The sequence below is a fragment of the Orbicella franksi genome, chromosome 12, assembly GCF_964199315.1.
Source record: "Orbicella franksi chromosome 12, jaOrbFran1.1, whole genome shotgun sequence".
In the NCBI taxonomy this organism is placed as follows: Eukaryota; Metazoa; Cnidaria; class Anthozoa; order Scleractinia; family Merulinidae; genus Orbicella; species Orbicella franksi.
This window is the reverse complement of record NC_138156.1, coordinates 19,385,158-19,406,261: the sequence shown is the minus strand read 5'-3', so window position 1 is coordinate 19,406,261 and position 21,104 is coordinate 19,385,158. Positions and strand designations below refer to the sequence as shown.

Genomic DNA, 21,104 nt, shown 5'->3' with positions numbered 1-21,104 from the left:
TGTCTGAACTGGGTGCCTTTAACTGCAGCTGACGCTACTGTGGTAACAAACTGTAGGTTCGGTACGCGTTAGATTCTATCGGGTGATGAATGTTTCGTAGGTTTTTAAAACACTGAAGGTTCAGTGTCAACATGTGATAGAATGCTAAATCCGCTCAGCTCGTTTAACCTCACGCTGATGAAACGATAAAAACTGAACAGAAACTCCCTGGCAACTCTCATCCCTTGATTAGCTCTTGCTCACCCTCGTTCACGTTTAATTGTATAAACCATACAGAAAGAATACTAAGCGGGCGGTACAATTCTCTAGGTGGTGTCAACAGGACTTGACCCCGGTCCTCACGCATCTCAGACATAACGCGTATGACGCGAAAAGTTCGGCGTGTGACTTGGCACTAGTCATGAAGGGACATCCAGAATTTAAAACAACACAATGAGTGGTTTTGTTGTGTAAAGTGTAATTATTTGGCTGCAACCTTCAAATAATGCCACAATGGTACACCTTGCTCGAGTAAAACAACCTGAAGAACTTACAGGGCTGCTATGGTGTGTGGAAACACAGCAAATTTGTCGGGAAACTTGATATTGTAAAGTACTTTCTTTAGGGAGAGTGTGATCTTGTTGGTAACCGCACAATGTCAGTTTTCGCGTCATCCACAAGCGCGAATTGGGAGGCAAGTGTTTTATTGCTAATTTTATAACGAATTGAGACTAAATATTTAAATGGAACTGTAATCCGAAAGAGAGAGCTTGTGAAACTTACTAAAATTTGGGTGAAATTTGACCGGTATTCAATACATCGCGTTCAAATTTCTTGGGATAGTTTATCTTTGCCTTTCAACATTCAAAACTAATATTTTTGTATCTTGATCAGAAACTGAATCACTTATGCCAATGACGCAAAATATTGTAAACAACGATTCCCCTATATGCTGGGATTGAATAGGTTTCTTAATTAACAGTATAGAATAAAAGAATAGTACAATACTAGAGTGAAACCTATTAAAGACAAGTCTAGGTACTATTAGAGGGTGTAAATATACTCAGATTAGTAAACAGACTGGAGTTCATGATTTTTACAATTTGACTGGAAATGTTTCAATACTTTGGAAAACTGTTTACCTGGTCACACAAGGAAGTTTTACTGTATGAGCAGACTGTACGTAAAGGAGTTTATGTTTTCTCATTAGATGTAAAGATCTTTCGTTATTAAAATTTGTAACTTTACTTGGAACTGTAGAGAGATTTTGTTAATTTTTCCTCCACACATCGTCTCTCAATCCCTCCTCTGAGAACACCCTTCCCACTTTCCAATCCATTGAAATTACTTTTGATCATCATTTGTTTGTTGTCTTAGTAGAGTGTTGGGTTCTAGGCCCTCTACCTTTAGGCTACCCACTTTTATAGAGTTTTATCCAATAGAGAGGCACCTTGACCTCGTGGTTAGCGCGATGGACTCCGCATCAAGCGGTCTGGGTTCGAGCCTGTGCTGGTGTCATTGTGCTGTGTTCTTTGTTAAGACGCTTTTGTTTCACAGTGCCTCTCTCTATGCAGCCTGTAGTATTAGTAGGTACCGGTGAAATGTCAAGGAAACCGGACATAATGGGTGGGGGATAATCCGCAATGGACTAACATCCCATACGCCCGTAAACTCTTCCTGTTACGGAAACTGGGAAAAGCTCTGGTGTTGTAGGCTTCTTAAACCCGAGTAAACACTCAACGTACTTATCAACTAAGAACTATTCACGGCTGAATGTTACTCTTTTTTTTTCACACAATTCTAACTTCAATAGTTGGTTAAAACGTGCGCGTATTATTGCTAACCAGTCAGAATCCGAAAATTTCAATTAAACCCCTAAAGCGTACCAATCTTGGCGTGGCTCGACATACGTTTCACCCTTAAAAGATTTAAAAACGGACATGAGAGCGTTTTTTATTATCTAGTGCAACCCTAAAAGACGGCTAAAAATAGTGGCATATCGTCCTGAAGACCCTAACACCAAAATCCGCGATTTACGCCCCTAAGCAAGACGACGGGCGCCAGTCCCCGTCCTTTTCACGTGGGGGTCCCCTTCGCCGGGGTCTCCACATCAAAAGATTATGACGCAGTGCGATATGAGCCACGTGGAAGTTGCAATGTCGACGGCCTCTTGTTACACATCAACAGATCACGGCATTTCTCCTTGGAACATCAGAACCATGTATGTGCACAGGGAAGGCAGCAAAGGTTGCAGCTGAGATGAGCTGCAATTGAAAATAGCCTTTGGTGCATTCTCGTCACATTGAAGGTATGGGAAACTTTAGCCTGCAATCAATCGCTGCTTTCGTTTCATTTGAATATTCCCCATCATGAAGTACAATAGGAAAGTAGACACTCGCAGCCATACAATGAACTAAACAATTAGGACTGGTTACAGAAAAGAAAACATTTTTTCCACAAAAAATCTTTTTATTTTCCTCATATAATACAAATGTCCTAACAGTAGTTCGCTTTGAACATGAAAAGCCGCATGCACAGTTCTTGAGAATAACCAACACTTTTTTCAAAAATTTAGCGCGAACGTTTCGTGGAGAAATTCCCGCAGGTCAGAGACAAGTAGCCCATTGCCGTATTAAGAGCTCTTTGGTGCGTCCGCGCTTAAGAAAATTCTCGATCAGTGGGAGAATTATTTTCACGCCTGGGTTAATGTTACTTAAATGGAGAGGATTCCAATTAACGCAGACCAGTAAAAATCAACCTAAAGGCTGATTTTTTTTTTGGGCTAAATTTCAAGGTACACGATGTTCTAACCCAAAAGGATATGAATATGAATTATACTAAGAAAATTGTCGTATTCTAAATTATAAACCGTTGCATTTGTTTAACCCAGGTTTCGAACCTTTTGTTTAGTTCCAAGGAATACACGGATGCAAAACTCTAAATACTAAACCGTCGACTAACTCCAAACCTTGGAACAGTTTGGCTTTGAACATAATTGGTAACTGCCATTTTGAAGTCGGCTGAGAAGGAAATAAGGTTCTCAGGAAGAGCTTTTCGCTGTGACCGTAAATATTAACCAGTAGATCGAATCCAACGATTTGTATTAACGTTACTCCATGATTTCAAATCTAACTAGAGTATTTTTCAAAATGACCATCGCGAATCAAAACCGAGCTTTTCACATCTAACCAATCACATCAAAGGCAGCAGTTAACCAATCAGGGTTCGAAATAAAAGCGTGCAACTGACTCAAAGGGCGGGAAAACGCCGTCAATTTTGATTGATTGACTGAAACAACTACAGGTTTGTTCTGATTGGTTGATCTGATGGTAACGACCTTTTCAATCAATATTGCGGCTTGTGCTCACTGAAATATGTAATACGCTTCTAAGGGCCCCAAATGGTAACACCTACACGACTTTACCTCCTCACAGTTTGAAGGTAGCCTTCATGCAGACATTGTAGATCTACGTCATTATGTCAGGATGTTCACACTGCTGCAGACATAATACCCCCGGGGTGGACTTCCATAAAAAAGGACGGGGCTGCTCGTCGGAAATCAGTTGAAAAGAACCCCTATGAGGTAGCAAGATCCTGTTTTGTGGGCAGGGCTTGAAATTTTCCTCAACCCCTAAGAGGTACCAATTCTGAGAGAAAATTAAAACTCAGTTGATTTTCAAATATCTTCTGTCATACTTGTTTTGACTCAATACCCTTAAAGGTACCGCGAAAGCTCTCGCTGTGGACCTTTCGAGGCTAAACTCCCCATAAGGTACGACGAGCACCGCGTTCTTTTTATAGGGGAGTCTCCCCTCCAGGATAATACCCTCTAGCCTGCGAGAAGGCTCTTCGCGGGCTCAGGCTCTTTTCGGCCTTCGCGGTGGAGGGGGGAGGGGAGAGGGTTAGTGCTCGCAGGCTACATGCAGACATAACGACATAACTTAGTTCTTATGTTGTTATCTTATGTCGTTATGTCGCTAGTGTGAATTAGGCTTTATAGAGTAGTTATGTCAACAACAACAACAAACGCTTCTGTAACTTAGATGTTTTAACAATCAGAGTAACGATTTCCTCTTGTTTTCGTGGCTACACAACGACTTGCTAATGGCGATCAATGGTCATGTTTCGAGTTTGTTTGGTTTATCAAAGAGGTTGTGGCTCTCAGTGTCTGAATGTCAAAGATGTTGTTTAGGTATCATGAAATTGTCACAGACGAACGCAGCAGTTGAAATAGACCATGACGTCCACACGACAATTTGATTGGCTTTCAAGTCAACCGTCGGGAAAATTGCTAAGGAAACACGTGAATGGCGGGAAAAGTGTCCTAGAAAACACGTGAAGGGCGGAAAGTGTCTAAGAAAACACGTTAATAGCGAGAAAAGTGTCTTAGAAAACACGTAAGCGGCGGGAAAAGTGTCTACGAAAGCACGTGAATAGCGGGAAAAGTGGCTTGGAAAACACGTAAGCGGAAGGAAAGTTGTCGCAGAAAACACGCGAGTGGCGGGAAAAGCGTCTAAAAAAATGCGAATAGCGGGAAAAGTTACTTAGAAAACACGTTAGCAGCGGGAAAATTGTCTAAGAAAACACGTGAATAGCAGGGAAAGTCTCTAGAATAGACATGCGATTACACGCGTCACGTGCAAAGATAGCAGTACGCGTAGTGTTCATGTTTGTAAATGACTGTACTTTGACAGTCCATGCAGGTCACCTCAGAGGGTCTGAAGAGTTTCGGTGGTCAAGGATATATCGAGGACACAGGGATTACAGGACTAATGAGAGATACTCAGGTAACAAAGACTTTTTATTATACGTGGCAGATACCTATTCACCAATTTTGAACACTATTTACATCCATACCTAATTAGCTATATTAACTGGACAGAGTGGAATGCAATTCTTGGAGAAAATCGAAAATGACTCAATGTTTCAATTCATGAATTGGAATACACTAGACGCAGTTACCAATCAGGCCTGGTTACCAATTAAATGTATCGGTAACAAATTTTGAAGTTAGCAAGTTTGTTTCAACCTTCTTTTTAGTCAACTGTAGCTTTTGTGTATTTAATATCTTACATCTAGGTAGCGCTTTATTTAGGGAAGCAGTTCGTATTCAGGTTTTTCCTTCTGTACATCTGGTTTTTTTTTTCTTTTGTTTTTGTACTGTTAAACTATTTAAGTGGCACACTAAAGTAAAATTATAACTAAAAAATTAGTGCTACTCAATGTTTCAATTCATGAATTGGAATACAGTAGATGTAGTTACCAATCAGGCCTGGTTACCAATTAAATGTATCGGTAACAAATTTTGAAGTTAGCAAGTTTGTTTCAACCTTCTTTTTAGTCAGCTGTAGCTTTTATGTATTTAATATCTTACATCTAGGTAGCGCTTTATTTAGGGAAGCAGTTCGTATTCAGGGTGTTCCTTCTGTACATCTACTTTTTTTTCTTTTGCTTTAGTACGTTTAAACTATCTAAGTGGCACACTAAAGTAAAATTGTAACCAAAAACTCAGTGCTACATTTGATAATGGACTTGACAGTGATGTCACGACGACTCCGAAACGCCGTTCGATTTTATGGGATATTTTACATGCTTTGCTTATATTCCATCCGCTATACAAACAGTAGGTAAACTTTGTGACTCGAGTAGCATAAGCGGACATGAAACCCATAAGATTTACGGCAATAACAAGCATGCTAATTAAATTCTAATTTGATTTCCAGGCGCTTTAAATTGATTTACGCCACAACTAAGGCTATTTCTACGTAAATTTAGGGAACTGAAGTACAAACTAATGTATCTTACATTAACTTTTGTTTTTGACGATAGTATTTTACATGTAACTTCTTGTACATTGTTCAAACTTCGGCTGCCATTTATTAGCTTTGTGCTCCCTAACGCTTAGCAGTTTGAAGAAATGAGCGCTTAGTGTGGGTACTCATGATCAATTTAAAATCTTTGTCGAATCAGCGAAATGCATTGTGAGAAAATGTTTTCTATTTTGAGGCAAAAAGTAATTCGGGGAATTGACCCTTTTGAACGTCTGTTGCATTGAAACCAACAGCTAAATGCTGATTTTTGATAAACGTGAAAGTCACTTCTCGACATTTAATACAACTAACACCGGTTTCTCCGCGCAGCGAATCGGGCCCTCTTATTTTAGCCCACATCTCATACGTGGTGTGTTTCTTTAAAATGATATTCCTGTCAAATAATACTTCAAAACCATAGTAGCTACCTATCTCGCACTGTAATAGCTTTGACGCGAAGTATCCTGCTTTGGACGCCAAAATCTTTCCACTCGAGGCCTTCATTATCTTCAATTCTACCGAGTAAGTGTTATTCTCACTACCAAATAAGCACAATCCATGTAGCACTACGTCTTTGTCTACGGAAAAATTGATGACGTCATGCACGGGGTCGCAATATACACGGCAAGGACTGTTTGACAACCAAGTAAATCTGCAACATCGTTGAATGTCATCGACGCAAGCAAAACCACATCTTTTGGTTTCTGGAAATTCCACTGGGGACCTCGGAACTAAACTCAGATGTTTGACAAGGCTGACGATTTCTTTTGGAGTTAAGATTTCGCTGTCCAACACCAGACTAGCAAAATCTTCTTGCTTCATTGTTGGAAAGCGTATTCTTTTAATCAGATCTTCTCCGAGAATTTTTCTTTTAATGGCACCATCTGCTGCTAAACCTTGTCTTTCACATTCCTTCGTCGCCCACAAGTCAACAGCTTTAAAAAGCTCTATCTCTTTCACCGTCAGAGTGTCACGCTCGACTACTACTTCAAGTAAGGACCTCTCGATTGTCCAAAATCCGTCAGATTTCACCGCCCCTTCTGTCTCCTCGTCGATAACTTTCCAGCATCTATCGACCAGTTTTATCTCTTCAAATTTCAGGGCAGATGGCAGGATGCTGAAAACATTCGCCGCATCTAAATGGTCTTGCAGATATTGCGTGCACTTCTCAGCCAGTGAAGGCATCATATATTTCTTCGCCAAATACAACACTCCCATTACATTACTTCCGCTCAAATTCACTTCATCACTGTACATGTAACGAAACAACTCCAACAGACTGTCGTACTCACAGTCAGGCAGTTCAACAGAGTCTGTAGTCTCCGCCAGCTCACCGTAAAACATGGCTTCAAACACAGGACTGCTAATGGACAACACAAACTTGTGAGCTGGAATCACTTGTTTACTTCTACCTGTGTCGTCGGTCCTTTTCACAACAAACTTCACATCGCTGAAGAGATCGTTGTTGAACATAAACTTGCTTCTTTCTCTGATGGTGGGTCTTGTTGTTTGCCATTTTTTCCCGACGACAGACATGGCTTGCGTCCTGAGTTGAAAGTTCCAACTTGCTAGGCGTGTAGATTCGTAGTGTAGCAGCGGTGGCCTGACCAAATTTGAATACAGTATAAATTTAATTTTAACACGAACATATCACGCACTCAGTTAGCGTGACGATAATCACGCATTCAGTAAGCGTGACCAACCTCATTTTACTGGGATAGGAACAGCTTGAGTTGAATTTTATTCACATTTTTCATTACTTTAGTTCAGTTTGATCTTTTTTACGTTGAATGGCTGTCAAAATTAGGGTTTGCGTCGTTTTTTGTTAATCGGAGCGTTTCTAGACATAAATACTTTTGCGACAATATCCTGCAATCAATTCTTTGACTTGATTACAAACTCTCAAACTATAAATTCTCCACACTGATTGCCTATATTTCCCTTAATATTAATTCTGAGAATCTTTATTTATAATCTTTATATTAATCAAGAGTCTACTTGATAATGTGGCAAACATTTTTGGACGTACGCATTGACTTCAAAAATTTAGTTTGAGAATAAAGGTCACTCCTACCCCTAGCTCTATTACACAATATACTTTCATTCTGAGACAGTAAACAACTGATTCTCGTTTGTTATTGTTAAACATTCATTTTAATTAATGTTAGTTTTTAGAATCTGCTTGTAAATCAGGACAGTGAGTTATATTCCCAAGTTAATTTATTGAAAAATATATTTTAATCACATTCGTCGGTGACTGGACTGAACGTACTTTACACATTCAACTTTCAATACACAAAATTACATTATTTACATTTTCCTTTCGACAATGCACTTCATCATTTACACTATCAAACTACTTTTCTCCGCTAATCTTTGTGGAAAATTCTTACTTGTGCCATTGTTTTTCAGTAGATCAAATAACACACACAAAATATACCTGCCCTGTGAAGTACAGTAAACAACGTTTGTGCTACCAAAGGTTTCAGTTTGTTGTACTGAGATTCAGGCGAATTATTTCAATTTGAGATTTGCTTTCCTTGTTCTGCTTTGTTTCACACTATTGCTCTATAAACATTCAATGACAAAGCCAATGTCTTTTATAACACTGCAGCACTATATACAGTAGAACTATATGTTCAGTAATTGATAATTCTCTTTCTTCTCCTCGCCTGTTTCCTTTGCAATGTATGAGTGTTGTAAGGAGAAATTATCTTTGGGTTAGTCTTGGGAATTGAAAGGTTTAACTGGCAAAATTCATTGAAATGTTCTCCTTAGAGAGTTCTAAGTAAAAAGCGAATTCAAACCGGCAATGAAAGTTGCTCTTCATTGCTCTTTTTTGCATACATCTCACTTTTGTTTCTGATGGAAAACAGTTTTTGACCTTAAAGCTTTAATTTTGTAAGCAGTCGCAATTGTCCTTTCTCTGAATAAACAAACATTCACAACTTGAAGTTTTTTAAAAAATCTGCGACAAATGAGCTAAATTAATTGTCCTGAATTAATATGTATTTAAAGAGAAAAGATTAATCCAGGAAACTGACCCTTTTGAATGGTTGTGTTGTTACCTGGCCATGTTTTAAAGGTAAACTTTACTCCAGAACATGTAACAGTGCTATCACCGTTGCCTCCACAGGTCGAATCAGGGCCAGTTATTTTAGCATTTACATAGTACTCGGTGTTTCTCTTTAAAATAACATTGTCAAACAAGACTTTAACACCAAAATAGTTCAATTTCTCCCCCGGTAAAAGCTCTGAGGAAAATAGTCCAGTTTTATACGCCAAAACTGTCATACTTCCATACACCCCTACGTCCAATTCTACGGAGTAAGTATTATTCTCACTACCAAATAAGCACACTCCGAGTAGCTTGATATCTCTGTCTACAGAAAATGAGATACCATGGACTTTCGAGGGGCCATATTGCAATCTGCGATTTGACAACGAGTTAAATCTACAACATCGTTGAATGTCACCTTCAGAACCTGATCTTTTAGTTTTTGAAAATTCTTTCGGCGGACTTGGGACTGAATTCCGAAGTTTGAGGACACTGACAATTTCTTCTGTTGTTAATATTTTACTGTCTAAAACCACACTGGCGAAATCTTTTTCATCCATGATCGGAAAGCGTATTCCTTTAATGATTTCTTCTCCAAGAATTCTTCTTTTCGCTTCCCCATCTACTGCTAAACCTTGTCTCTCACATTTCTTTGTCGCCCACAAGTCAACAGCTTTGAACAGCTCTATCTCCTCAATCGCCAGAGTGTCACGCTTGACCACTGCTTCAAGTAAAGACCTCTCAATGGTCTCGAAACACTCTGATTTCACAGCCTCGTCTGTCTGTTTGCTGATCAGTTTCCAGCATCGATCCACCAGGTTTTTCCCTTCGAATTTCTGAGCAGAGGGCAAGATGCTGAAAACATTCGATGGATCTAAGTTATCTTGCAGATATTTGATGCATTTATCAGCCAGTGAAGGCACCATGTATTTCTTCGCCAAATACAACACTCCCATCACATTACTTCCGCTCAAGTTCGCTTCATCGCCGTACATGTAACGAAACAACTCCAACAGACTGTCGTACTCACAGTCAGGCAGTTCAATAGAGTCTGTAGTCTCCGCCAGCTCACCATAAAACATGGCTTCAAACACAGGACTGCTAATCGACAGCACAAACTTGTGAGCAGGAATCACTTGTTTACTTTCGTTTTCGCCTTGAGTGGCCTTTTGTACAACAAACTTCACATCGCTGAAGAGATCGTTGTTGAACATAAACTTGCTTCTTTCTCTAATGGTGGGTCTTGTTGTTTGCCAGTTTCTCTCGACAACAGACATGATTTCTTTACTGAAATAAACGTAGTTTAAACCAGGAGAATTTGAGGTTGCTAGGCCGTGTAGATTCGTGATAAAAACTGGGTGGGAACTCGAGACAGCGGTATATTATAAAATTTGAATATAAGATTACTCAACAGAAAGCCATCACGGACTCAGTTGGTGTGACAGGTCACGCGAAGTGAATGCTTGGTCACGTCCTCCTTATTATCAGTCAGATCTTCCCCGGCATATTGTACCAAGAAAAATAGAGTGGGTTACACTCTTTTTTTTATAAAAGAATATTGTTTTTCCGCCTTATTTTTTCTGCCCATTTTAGACTGAAAATATTCTTGTGAATATTCTTAGATTATAGCGTGTGGCATTTCTGTTTTCGAATGTATTTGTTGTCTGGATGGTGTTAAAGTAATTTTGGAGCCAGCCTGCAGGCATTTATGTCTGATATGACGCACATAACTTCTTTCAGAAATGTTATTAGCATGAAACGTACGGCTAGTGCTGTTTTTGTTGATTTTTGGCTAGTCGTTTAGAGAAAAGAAAAATTTGATACAGTTTAGTTAAAACAAGAGAAAATGAGGGCATATATTTCTCATTTTCTCTTGGTTAAAAACATATAGTTGTATCGTATGTTGCTGTTGTATTTTCAAATTCTCAACACACAAAAGTGAATTCTTTTCAGACTCTCAGCCTCCGGTTTATAGATCGTTTTCACTGTCACGCAACACAAAAATAAATCGAAAACCATTCCGTGGATAAAGTCAAGAAATTGTGATCTTATAGGAAATAAATAAAGAAGACACTTCTCCAAGTTTGAGGTTTGTGCGTTTTCCCAGACTGCAGATATTCATCGAAATGTTTCGCAGAAATTTACAGAGCCCAGCATGGAAACGCCATGTTGGTGCACCTCTGTGGTACACCAATATGGCGGCCGGAAAATAGTGTAGACATGTGGAACTTACTTTGGCCATCTAGGCGACTGATTATCTGTACTGAACAAACAGGCATTTACATAAGCACTTTTCCTAATGATCTAACTTCTAGAAAAGCTAAAAAATCATGAGATAGGTATATGTTTTTCGACATATGCCATCGTAGCTTTGTGTCGCGCACCACCATAACTCTGAAATTCAAAATACGCTGGTTTCCAAACGAAGCACACTATTCAGCTGTAAAATTGTGAACAGATATAAATTTATCCCCTCTTATGCCTGATGGGGATAAAAACCTAGCCCTATTACTATATTGGGTAAAATGGGAAATAAACAGAATGAATGGAAAAAAAAATGAAAAACTTTGATGGCTCTTTGATTTTCGATTTTAGAAAATGATGACGTCACGTGAAAACGATCTATTCTTAAAATATTCTTGAAGTTGCCCAAATTTCAGCCTCGATATTCTTATGAAATATTTTCTTCTGGTTTGAAACTGTACTCATGCAGGGAGCGCCTAGTTACTGTAAAGCAACCGGCAGAGTTTACATCAAACACTCATGACGAGAAACAGAGAATATACTAGTGTTCCCAATACAACAGTGGTCAATTTTGTCTTCGGGCGTGTTTTATTTGGAGTCAGGTAGCAGCTCTCGTTGGGTCTCACATGAATGGCTTGCTACCCTGTAAGGGAACAACAGAACAAACAAGAGAAACAATGCACCTAGCCCTAAAACAATAACAGCTGCTACAATAATAAAACAATAGCAGCTTACGAGAGCTGCTACACTTCTGTTTACTTGGAGTGTTTGTGAATGAGATTTAAAAGTTAACTTGTACTGTAACTGTGAGGGTAGACTGAGCACAACTGGAGAATGCACTTCTGGTGCTTAGCTTTGTTTGCATCGTTTGCGTATAATTACCCCCAGTTGATTTGTTTAAAATATTTATGTTGTTAACATTCATAAATTACAGGACTGAACTTACATTATGCAGACAACCCTCATTACATAAAATTACATTGTTTTCGTCATTTTTATTTAAAATATTGATCATTTACACTACCAACCTACTTTTCTCCGTTAATCTTTGTGGGAATTTCTTAAACCTGGCATTATTGTTCGATGTGTCAAATAATCTTGCACAGAAAAATATCACAAAATGTACAAGCTCAGTCAAATACAAATTCGTGCTCCTAAAATGTTTTTAGTGAACGTTCTTGTCACTAAAGGGTTTTATTTGTCATGGTGAGAATAAGGCAGATTATTACAGTTTGAGATTTGCTTTTCATTTTCTGCTTTGTATTACACTATTGCATTGTCTCTTTATAACACTTGCAACATCATATATAGTATAACTAGTTGTTTCTCTTTATTCTCGTCACCTGCATGTTTCCTTTGCAATGTATGAGTGTCGAAAACAAAGTGAAAACAACGCTAGAAGAACATGAAATAGTGGATGCGTCCGATCTTTGAACTAGAAGCCAGGACAGCACACGGCTAGTACCAGAACCTCGTCAGAGAACTGAGTTTGGGTGATCGAAAATATTATTTCAGGTAAACGGGATTAACCGTCTTGATCTCACGAGCCGCGCCAGTTGATTCTTGCTCGGTCATAGTCGCCGCCATTTTGAATATTGTGCTGGGCGTGGACTGGGTTCGACAATTCTTGCGCCGATTTGATTGGTTCTTTGTTATGTTGTTATGTCAATGTTGTTCGCGCGACATGGATATAATGACATAAGGAAAAAAACAGTGTTTCGTGTTGTAGTTATTTTCATGCTGTTGTTTTATTACGTCAGCATGTTCACACTGCAAGCATAACGACATAAAGGTGATTAAGCCCTTCTTATGTCGTTATGTCGCAAGTGTGAACCAGGCTTTACACCGCAAGGAAAAGCTCGCGACGTTCGGGTGTGGTCGCGTGTGTACTGCATCTTCCACATAGTAGACAGGAACCTAGACTAGTCTTCTGCGCATGCGTTACAAGCAAAGCGCTTTGTTCTAGAAAATGTTGAAGCATTAGGGTAGTCTGGTTATTTGTCCAAATCTTTGATATGTCAATGAAAATGTAAGAGGTGTAGCTTTGTGCATATTCAGTGTAACGTGCCTCATTTTAGTTGTTCTGATTAATTAACGATGTCCAGTATTCTGTGCGTTGCTGTGCTGTCCGTTTTTGATATAATTAGGATTATAAGCAGAGTAATAATAAACCAATAAAACAAAGTGGAATTTAGACTTGTAGCCAAAGTGAAACAATGCACAGAGCTTTGTTATTGTAGTTTTATTTCAATGGGTAAACCTTTTGTTACATGAGCGGTGGCTCTTCTTAAGACAACTGTTGTCTGCTGGACTTGAGTTGCATCACATTTAATCCTTGGACTCTCAATATTATGATGTAAATTCTCCTTTGCCGTTGTCATTGTTATTAGGGAGTTTAAGAAGCTGCGACGGCGACGCCGAGGAAAACGTCGATTAAATAATAACTTTACATTTTACCTACGAATCTCGCGATACTCTAAAGTCATTTAGTTTGGTTCTCTTTGTCAAAACTGGTTATTGAACATAACGTTAAATATTATCCGTTGTGGTTCACGTTTTCCACACAACGCAAAATTTGGTCATTTCACGTTGTTATTTTGCAGAGGACGGCAAAGAGATGTACTAAGAATTATAACGCACGTGCACAGCCATTGTCAGCTCATTACACCTTTTGTTTAGCGATGTTCCCGTTGCCGTTGCCGTCGTGGTTTTCTTATTAAACTCCCTAATAAGTTATGTTAGTTCTGGTTGTACATCAACCCAAACTGGGTTTCGTGATTGACACTAGACTATTTTCTTATCATCTGTACTTAATGGCTTTCTGATGCAGTACGGAGAAATCAGATGTTGATCGCTTTTGCTTATGTTTAAACAGGCCTTGAGCCACCTTGCCTGAGCTCTGTTTACTCGGCAACAAAAACCAGACACGAGATTGGAGTAATATGGTTGTGGGTAAGACTCATAGCCGCTTTAATAAAATATCAAATTCATGGAAAAACTCCTTCATACATAGTTTGGCCTAGTAAAGGTGTGGGCACTGAACACGTACAAAGACAAGCGGCTAGGATATGGGAAGGAGGAGGAATGAAAACCATGTCTTTACTGCAGATGAAATCGGGATAACACTCGAGCTTACATGGCTGGGCTGGTCACATGACCCCATGTTCAAACCCATGAAGTGGTTAATGCTTATTCCAATCTACTCTTCCCAAAGTTTAAAGGCACGCATAAATTAATAATTACTTAAACCGAAACTTAAGACATAAAAAAACCTATTTCCAAGCAAATATTATACTTTTTTTAGAACCTTTTCCAGAAGAAGTTTGAGGCTGAGATTGAACCAAATTTTATAAACATGCTAAGAATCCCGCAGATTGAGAGTCACTAGAGGAAGTTAAGAACAGCGTGAATTCTGGTAAAATGTAAAACTTGAGTCTATACAGTCTAATAACCAAGTACAGTCAGTGGAACCTCGATTTAACGAACCTCTATTTAACGAGGTCCTCGATATAACGAACGATATTCTATGTCCCGGCCAAAGTTACAGTAAAATGTATGGAATAGAACCTCGATATAACGAATTCTTCGATATAACGAACATAATCCGGAAGCCCAAACGTAAAATCTACCTCGATATAGCGCATTACAATGTCAACACGCGACAGAAGATAAACGCTGAACAGATCAACAGTCAACAAATCCTTGTAATCCTTATGGCATAACCTCTATGTTGCAACATTTTTAAATCGCTACTCTGAAAGTGTGGTTCTTTTGTAAACAAAAGTTGCGCGTCTGCTTTAAAGTGAAAATAATTGATATTGAAAGCCACCATGCTTAATGAATTGCATCTCAGAACGCGGCACTTCTGGGAGACGAAAACTGCATTGAATTGCGTGACAGAAGTCACCTGTGTTACAAATCAATCATTAACTATGACCTTGATATAACGAACATTTTGGTCGTTTCCCCTCAAATTCGTTATATCGAGGTTTTCGATATAACGAACCCTCGATTTAACGAACAAATTTGGCCGGTCCCCAGCCACTTCGTTAAATCGAGGTTCCACTGTACTTTTAAGGTGATTCCGCAGTCTTGCATTGCGCATCCCTACTTCGCACGATTTTCGCGTCATTAGCGCGGGCACACGTACACAACGTAGGAGATTTTCCCTCAAGTTTAGCTCGACAGCGAAATAAATGTTCGTTTTCTCTTAAACGGGCTTGGTGACCTATATTTTTTATTGCATAATTTTGGTGTACAAATTATGCTCTTTAAGCTAAAAAATTGAGAAAAAAATTGTTCGGGAGGAAAAAATGATATAGCTAAAAGAGTGCACAAAACCGACACGCCAGGATGCGAATTATGACCTCGAAAACAATGATTTGCGGCCCTTTTTGAGTCAATGTCGTGTAGAATTGTGTGATTTTGCCATAAATTATACGGTTACATTACATTGTTCCATGTGCCCGATACTTTCTACCTATCAAGATTTCTTCAAGTATTTCTTTAATAACGTTTGCTTTCAGCTACCGCAAAATACGACGTCAACCGATGAAATAACGCGCGTGATTAGGCATAAATGGGGTAAGATTGGCCCATCATATCTCTTTAGCGATAATGGTGACCTTTCCTTTTAATTGCATTTTTCGATACGGTGCCTGGTAGGGAACATTCAGGGAAAGTTTGAAAAAAATTATTCGACAACTTTTATTTCTGAGGAATCACATTAAGGTCGATTTTCACTAGCGCATTACTGATAACCCTAACTAAAAATTTTTTTACCACAACAATTATTATCAAGCTATGGCCCTGTCCACACTACGCCGGAGAAATTTGAAAACGCAGCTTTATTTCTACTGTCAGGCCTACCGTCCACACTAATCCGTCACGAAAACGAAGCTTTATTTCTACGGTTAGGCCTACCGTCCACACTAATCCGTCACCAAAACGAAGCTTTATTTCTACTGTCAGGCCTACCGTCCACACTAATCCGTCACGAAAACGAAGCTTTATTTCTCCGGTTAGGCCTGCCGTCCACACTAATCCGTCACCAAAACGGAGCTTTTCGAAAATGCTCTTCAAACCGGAGGAATTTGAAAACGCCAGCTTTGCGTTTTAGTGTGGACGGAAAACTTTTTGAAAACGGAGATTTTCGGAAACGATGACGTTACGATATTCACGGTGATTGTTGCATTTTCAAATTCTCCGGCGTAGTGTGGATGGAAAATTTTCAGAGTGAAAACGCCGGTTTCTAATTTCTCCGGCGTACGGTGGACGGGGTCTAGATCATAAAACAGGAAAAGCGAATAAAAATAGAACTTGACTCGAACTTGACTTGGGCTGCGATAAAACTCCTCGATAAGAACGAGCCAATCAAAATACGTGAATAATTCGACATATTAAATTGATATGAATTTAGAGAGAAAAAATTAACTCGGGAAACTGACCCCGTTGAGTGGTTGTTCCACTACCCGTAGAGGCAATATCTAAAAAGGTAAAAGTTACTCCAGAACATGTAACAGTGCTATCACCGTTGTCTCCACATATCGAATCAGGGCCACTTATTTTAGCTTCTACAAAGTATTTGGTGTTTTTCCGTAAAAGGACCTCTTGGTTGTCAAACAAGACTTTAAAACCGAAATAGTTAAATTTCCCCCCCTGTAAAAGCTCAGAGGAAAATTGCCCAGTTTTATGCATCAAAGCTGTAATTCCAAACAATGGCGTTACCGCCAATTCTACCTTGTAAGTATTATTCTCACCACCAATTAAGCACACTCCGAGTAGCTTGATATCTCTGTCTACAGAAAATGAGATAAGATGGTCTCTCAAGGGGCCGTATCGCAATCTGCGATTTGATAACGAGTTAAATCTACAGCATCGTTGAATGTCACCGTCAGAACCTGATCTTTTAGTTTTTGAAAATTCTTTCGGCGGACTCGGGACTGAATTCCGAAGTTTGAGAACACTGATGATTTCTTCTGTTGTTAATATTTTACTGTCCAAAACCACACTGGCGAAATCTTTTTCATCCATGATCGGAAAGCGTATTCCTTTAATGATTTCTTCTCCAAGAATTCTTCTTTTCGCTTCCCCATCTGCCGCCAAACCTTGCCTTTCACATTCCTTTGTTGCCCACAAGTCAACAGTCTTAAACAGCTCAATCTCTTCAATGGTCAGATTGTCATGCTTGACTACTGCTTCAAGTAAGGACCTCTCAATGGTCTCAAAACACTCTGATTTCAACGCCTCTTCTGTCTGTTTACTGATCAGTTTCCAGCATCGATCCACCAGGTTTTTCTCTTCGAATTTCTGAGCAGAGGGCAAGATACTGAAAACATTTGATGGATCTAAGTTATCTTGCAGATATTTCATGCATTTATCAGCCAGTGAAGGCACCATGTATTTCTTCGACAAATACAACACTCCCATCACATTACTTCCGCTCAAGTTCACTTCATCGCTGTACATGTAACGAAACAACTCCAGCAGACTGTCGTACTCACAGTCAGGCAGTTCAATAGAGTCTGTAGTCTCCGCCAGCTCACCATAAAACATGGCTTCAAACACAGGACTGCTAATCGACAGCACGAACTTGTGAGCGGGAATCACTTGTTTACTTTCCCTTTCGTCATCGGCTCTTTTGACGAGAAACTTCACATCGCTGAAGAGATTGTTGTTGAACATAAACTTGCTTCTTTCTCTGATGGTGGGTCTTGTTGTTTGCCAGTTTCTCTCGACGACAGACATGATTTCTTTACGGAGATCACCGTAGTTTAAAGGAGGAGCGTTTGAGGTTGCTAGACCGTGTAGATTCGTGATGAAAAGTGGGTGGCAACTCGAGACAGCGGTGTGTTCAAAAATTTGAATATATAATTACTTAACTGGAAGCTATCACGAACTCAGTTGGTGTGACCGGTCACGCTAAAAGAGTGTTTGGTGACACCTTCCTTATTATCAGTCGGATTTTCCCAGGAATATTGTACCAAGAAAAATAGAGTAGAAAATAAGTTTCCCACGGGCTACGCTCTCTTTTTCTAAGAATATTGCTTTTCCGGCCCAGGCTGAATGTACTTATTTTTCTGCCGATTTTGGACTGAAAATATTCTTGTGAATATTCTTAGATTATAGAGTATGACATTTCTGTTTTCGAATGTATTTGTTGTCTGGATGGTGTTAAAGTAATTTTGGAGCCAGCCTGCAGGCATTAATGTCTGATATGACGCACATAACTTCTTGCAGAAATGTTATTAGCACCAAACATACGGCAAGTGCTGTTTTTGTTGCTGCTTCCCTATAGTTTTGGCGTTTAGAGAAAGGAAAAATTTCATATGGTTTAGTATACAACATATAATTGTATTTAGAAATTTTCAACTTACAAAAGTATGTTTTTTTAAAAAAATCTCGGTCTCGAGTTTAGTCTTCATATATTCTTGAAATTTTTGCAAATTTCTGCCTCGATATTCTTCTGGTTTGAAACTATACTCAAGCAGGGAGCGCCTAGTTATTGTAAAGCAACCGACAAAGTTGACAAGAAACACTTATCAGGGGAAGCAATAAATACTAGACTAGAGTTCCCAATACAACAGTGGTCAATTTTGTCTTAGGCCCAGTTCAGACGTCGTGCTTCTGCCGTGCCGAACTAAATTGCAATTTGGTTCGACTGTAGCACGGCAGGAAATCAACTCTGATTCAGACGTCGTGCCAGAGTCGAATCAAATCCAGGGTTTACTGAAGCCTCGTAACAATTCTCCTCCTAACTCCCCCAGGGAACGAAATCTCGCCAAAACACATTGACATAATTTATGGATTTAGTTTGGCGCGACAGAAGCACGACGTTTGAATCGCTGCCGTCCCAGAGTCGTGTAGCACGGCAGAGCTTGTCGAACTTAATTGCTTGCCGAACTTAATTCAAAAGTTTGATTCAGACGCCGTGCTTCTGCCGTGCTTTTGTCGAACTTAATTCCTGAATTTAGTTCGGCACGGCAGAAGCACGACGTCTGAACTGGGCCTTAAGGCGTGTTTTATTTGGGTTCGGGTAGCAGCTCTCGCTGGGTCTCACATGAATTGTTGGATACTCTTTAAGGGAACAACGGAACAAACAACAGAAACAATGCCCCTAGCCCTAAAAGAATAACAGCTCCTACAATAATAAAACAATAGCAGCTCTTGTAGGGTCTCACATGAATGACGCGATACCCTTTAAGAGAACAAAAGAACAAATAACGTTTACTGCAACTGTGAGGGTAGACTGAGCACAACTGGAGAATGCGCTTCCGGCGATTAGCTTTGTTTGCATCGTTTGCGTATAATTACCCCCAGTTGATTTATTTAAAATATATATGTTAATAACAGTCATTAATAACAGGACTGAACTTACATTATATAGACAACCTTCATTACATTAAATTACATTGTTTACGTCTTTTTTATATAAAATATTGCAATTGTTCATTTACACTACCAACCTACTTTTCTCCGTTAATCTTTGTGGACATTTCTTAAACCTGGCATTATTGTTCGATGTGTCAAATAATCTTGCACAGAAAAATGTCACAAAATGTACAAACTCAGTGAAATACAAATTCGTGCTCCTAAAAAGGTTTTAGTGAACAATGTTCTGGTTTATACTAAAGGTTTTAATTTGTCATGATGAGATTAAGGTAGATTGTTATAGTTTGAGATTTGCTTTTCATTTTCTGCTCTGTATTACACTATTGCATTGTCTCTTTATAACACTTGCAACATCATATATAGTATAACTAGTTGTTTCCCTTTATTCTGGTCACCTGCATGTTTGCTTTGCAATGTATGAGTGTCGAAAAGAAAGGGAAAACAACTCTAGAAGAACATGCAATAGTGGGTGCGTCCGATCTTTCAACTAAAAACCAGGACAGCACACGGCTAGTACCAGAACCTCGTCAGAGAACTGAGTTTGGGTGATCCAAAATATTATTTCCGGTAAACGGGATTAACTGTCTTGATCTCATGGGCCGCACCAGTTGATTGACGCCGCCATTTTGAAAATAGTGTTGGTGGTGGACTGGGTTCGACAATTCTTGCGCCGATTTGATTGGTTCTTTGTTATGTTGTTTTCTCAATGTTGTTCGCACGACATGGATATAATGACATAAGGAAAAAAACAGTGTTTCGTGTTGTAGTTATTTTCATGCTGTTGTGTTATTACGTCAGCATGTTCACACTGCAAACATAACGACATAAAGGTGATTAAGCCCTTCTTATGTCGTTATGTCGCAAGTGTGAACCAGGCTTTACACCGCAAGGAAAAGCTCGCGACGTTCGGGTATGGTCGCGTGTGTACTGCATCTTCCACATAGTAGACAGCAACGTAGATTAGTCTTCTGCGCATGCGTTGCAAGCAAAGCGCTTTGTTCTAGAAAATGTTGAAGCATTAGGGTAGTCTGGTTATTTGTCCAAATCTTTGATATGTCAATGAAAATGTAAGAGGTGTAGCTTTGTGCATATTTAGTGTGGCGTGCCTCATTTTAGTTGTTCTGAATAGTTAACGATGTCCAGTGTTCTGTGCGATGCTGTGCTGTCAGTTTTTAATACAATTAGGATTATAAGCAGAGTAATAATAACCGAATAAAAGAAAGTGGAATTTAGACTTGTAGCGGAGAGCTTTGTTATTGTAGTTTGATTTCAATGGGCAAACGTTTTTTAATATGAGCGACGACGATTTTCATCTTTAAAATAACTGCTGGACTTGAGTTGTATCACCTCTCAAGATTAAGATATAAATTTTCCTTTCTCATTTTCGTCGTTGTCATTCTTATTATGTTAGTTCTGGTTGTATGTCAACCCAAATTGGGTTTCTTGATTAATACATTTCTATTTTCCCATCATCTGTACCGTACAGTTTTCTGATGCGGTTCGGAGAAATCAGATGTCGATCGTAATTGGAAATGACCAAATAATAGGTCTTGAGCCGCCTTGCCTGAGCTCTGTTTACTCGGCAACAAAAACCAGACATGAGATTGGAGTAATATGGTTGT

At 39.2% G+C, this 21,104-nt stretch overlaps 4 protein-coding genes across 7 annotated transcripts in view; 1 reads left to right on the top strand and 3 right to left on the bottom strand.

Annotated features, from left to right (window-relative positions):
• Nucleotides 1-10,164, bottom strand: part of LOC145464393 (BTB/POZ domain-containing protein 6-like) — a 68,100-nt gene extending 57,936 nt beyond the window's left edge. The window contains exon 1 of the mRNA XM_081448269.1: nt 8,137-10,164. Coding sequence (XP_081304395.1) covers nt 8,802-10,124 — 1,323 coding nt within the window. The 5' untranslated portion in view covers nt 10,125-10,164 and the 3' untranslated portion in view covers nt 8,137-8,801. The remainder of the gene's footprint in view (nt 1-8,136) is intronic.
• LOC145464416 (acyl-CoA dehydrogenase family member 11-like) overlaps nt 1-21,104 on the top strand; it is a 49,636-nt gene that overhangs the window by 15,874 nt on the left and 12,658 nt on the right. For 3 of the 4 annotated variants that reach the window (XM_081448298.1, XM_081448297.1, XM_081448295.1), the window contains exon 2: nt 3,563-4,766. In XM_081448298.1, the coding sequence (XP_081304424.1) occupies nt 4,677-4,766 (90 nt within the window). In that variant the 5' untranslated portion in view covers nt 3,563-4,676. The remainder of the gene's footprint in view (nt 1-3,562; nt 4,767-21,104) is intronic. The other variant, XM_081448296.1, reaches the window with a different exon arrangement.
• On the bottom strand, nt 5,251-7,897 carry LOC145464383 (BTB/POZ domain-containing protein 6-like). Its single transcript, XM_081448261.1, has one exon. It carries the CDS (start codon nt 7,323-7,325, stop codon nt 5,976-5,978), a length of 1,350 nt encoding a protein of 449 aa, XP_081304387.1. The 5' UTR covers nt 7,326-7,897; the 3' UTR covers nt 5,251-5,975.
• On the bottom strand, nt 15,811-18,137 carry LOC145464388 (BTB/POZ domain-containing protein 6-like). The gene has a single exon (XM_081448265.1). The coding sequence runs from the start codon at nt 17,836-17,838 to the stop codon at nt 16,507-16,509; it is 1,332 nt and encodes a 443-aa protein (XP_081304391.1). The 5' UTR covers nt 17,839-18,137; the 3' UTR covers nt 15,811-16,506.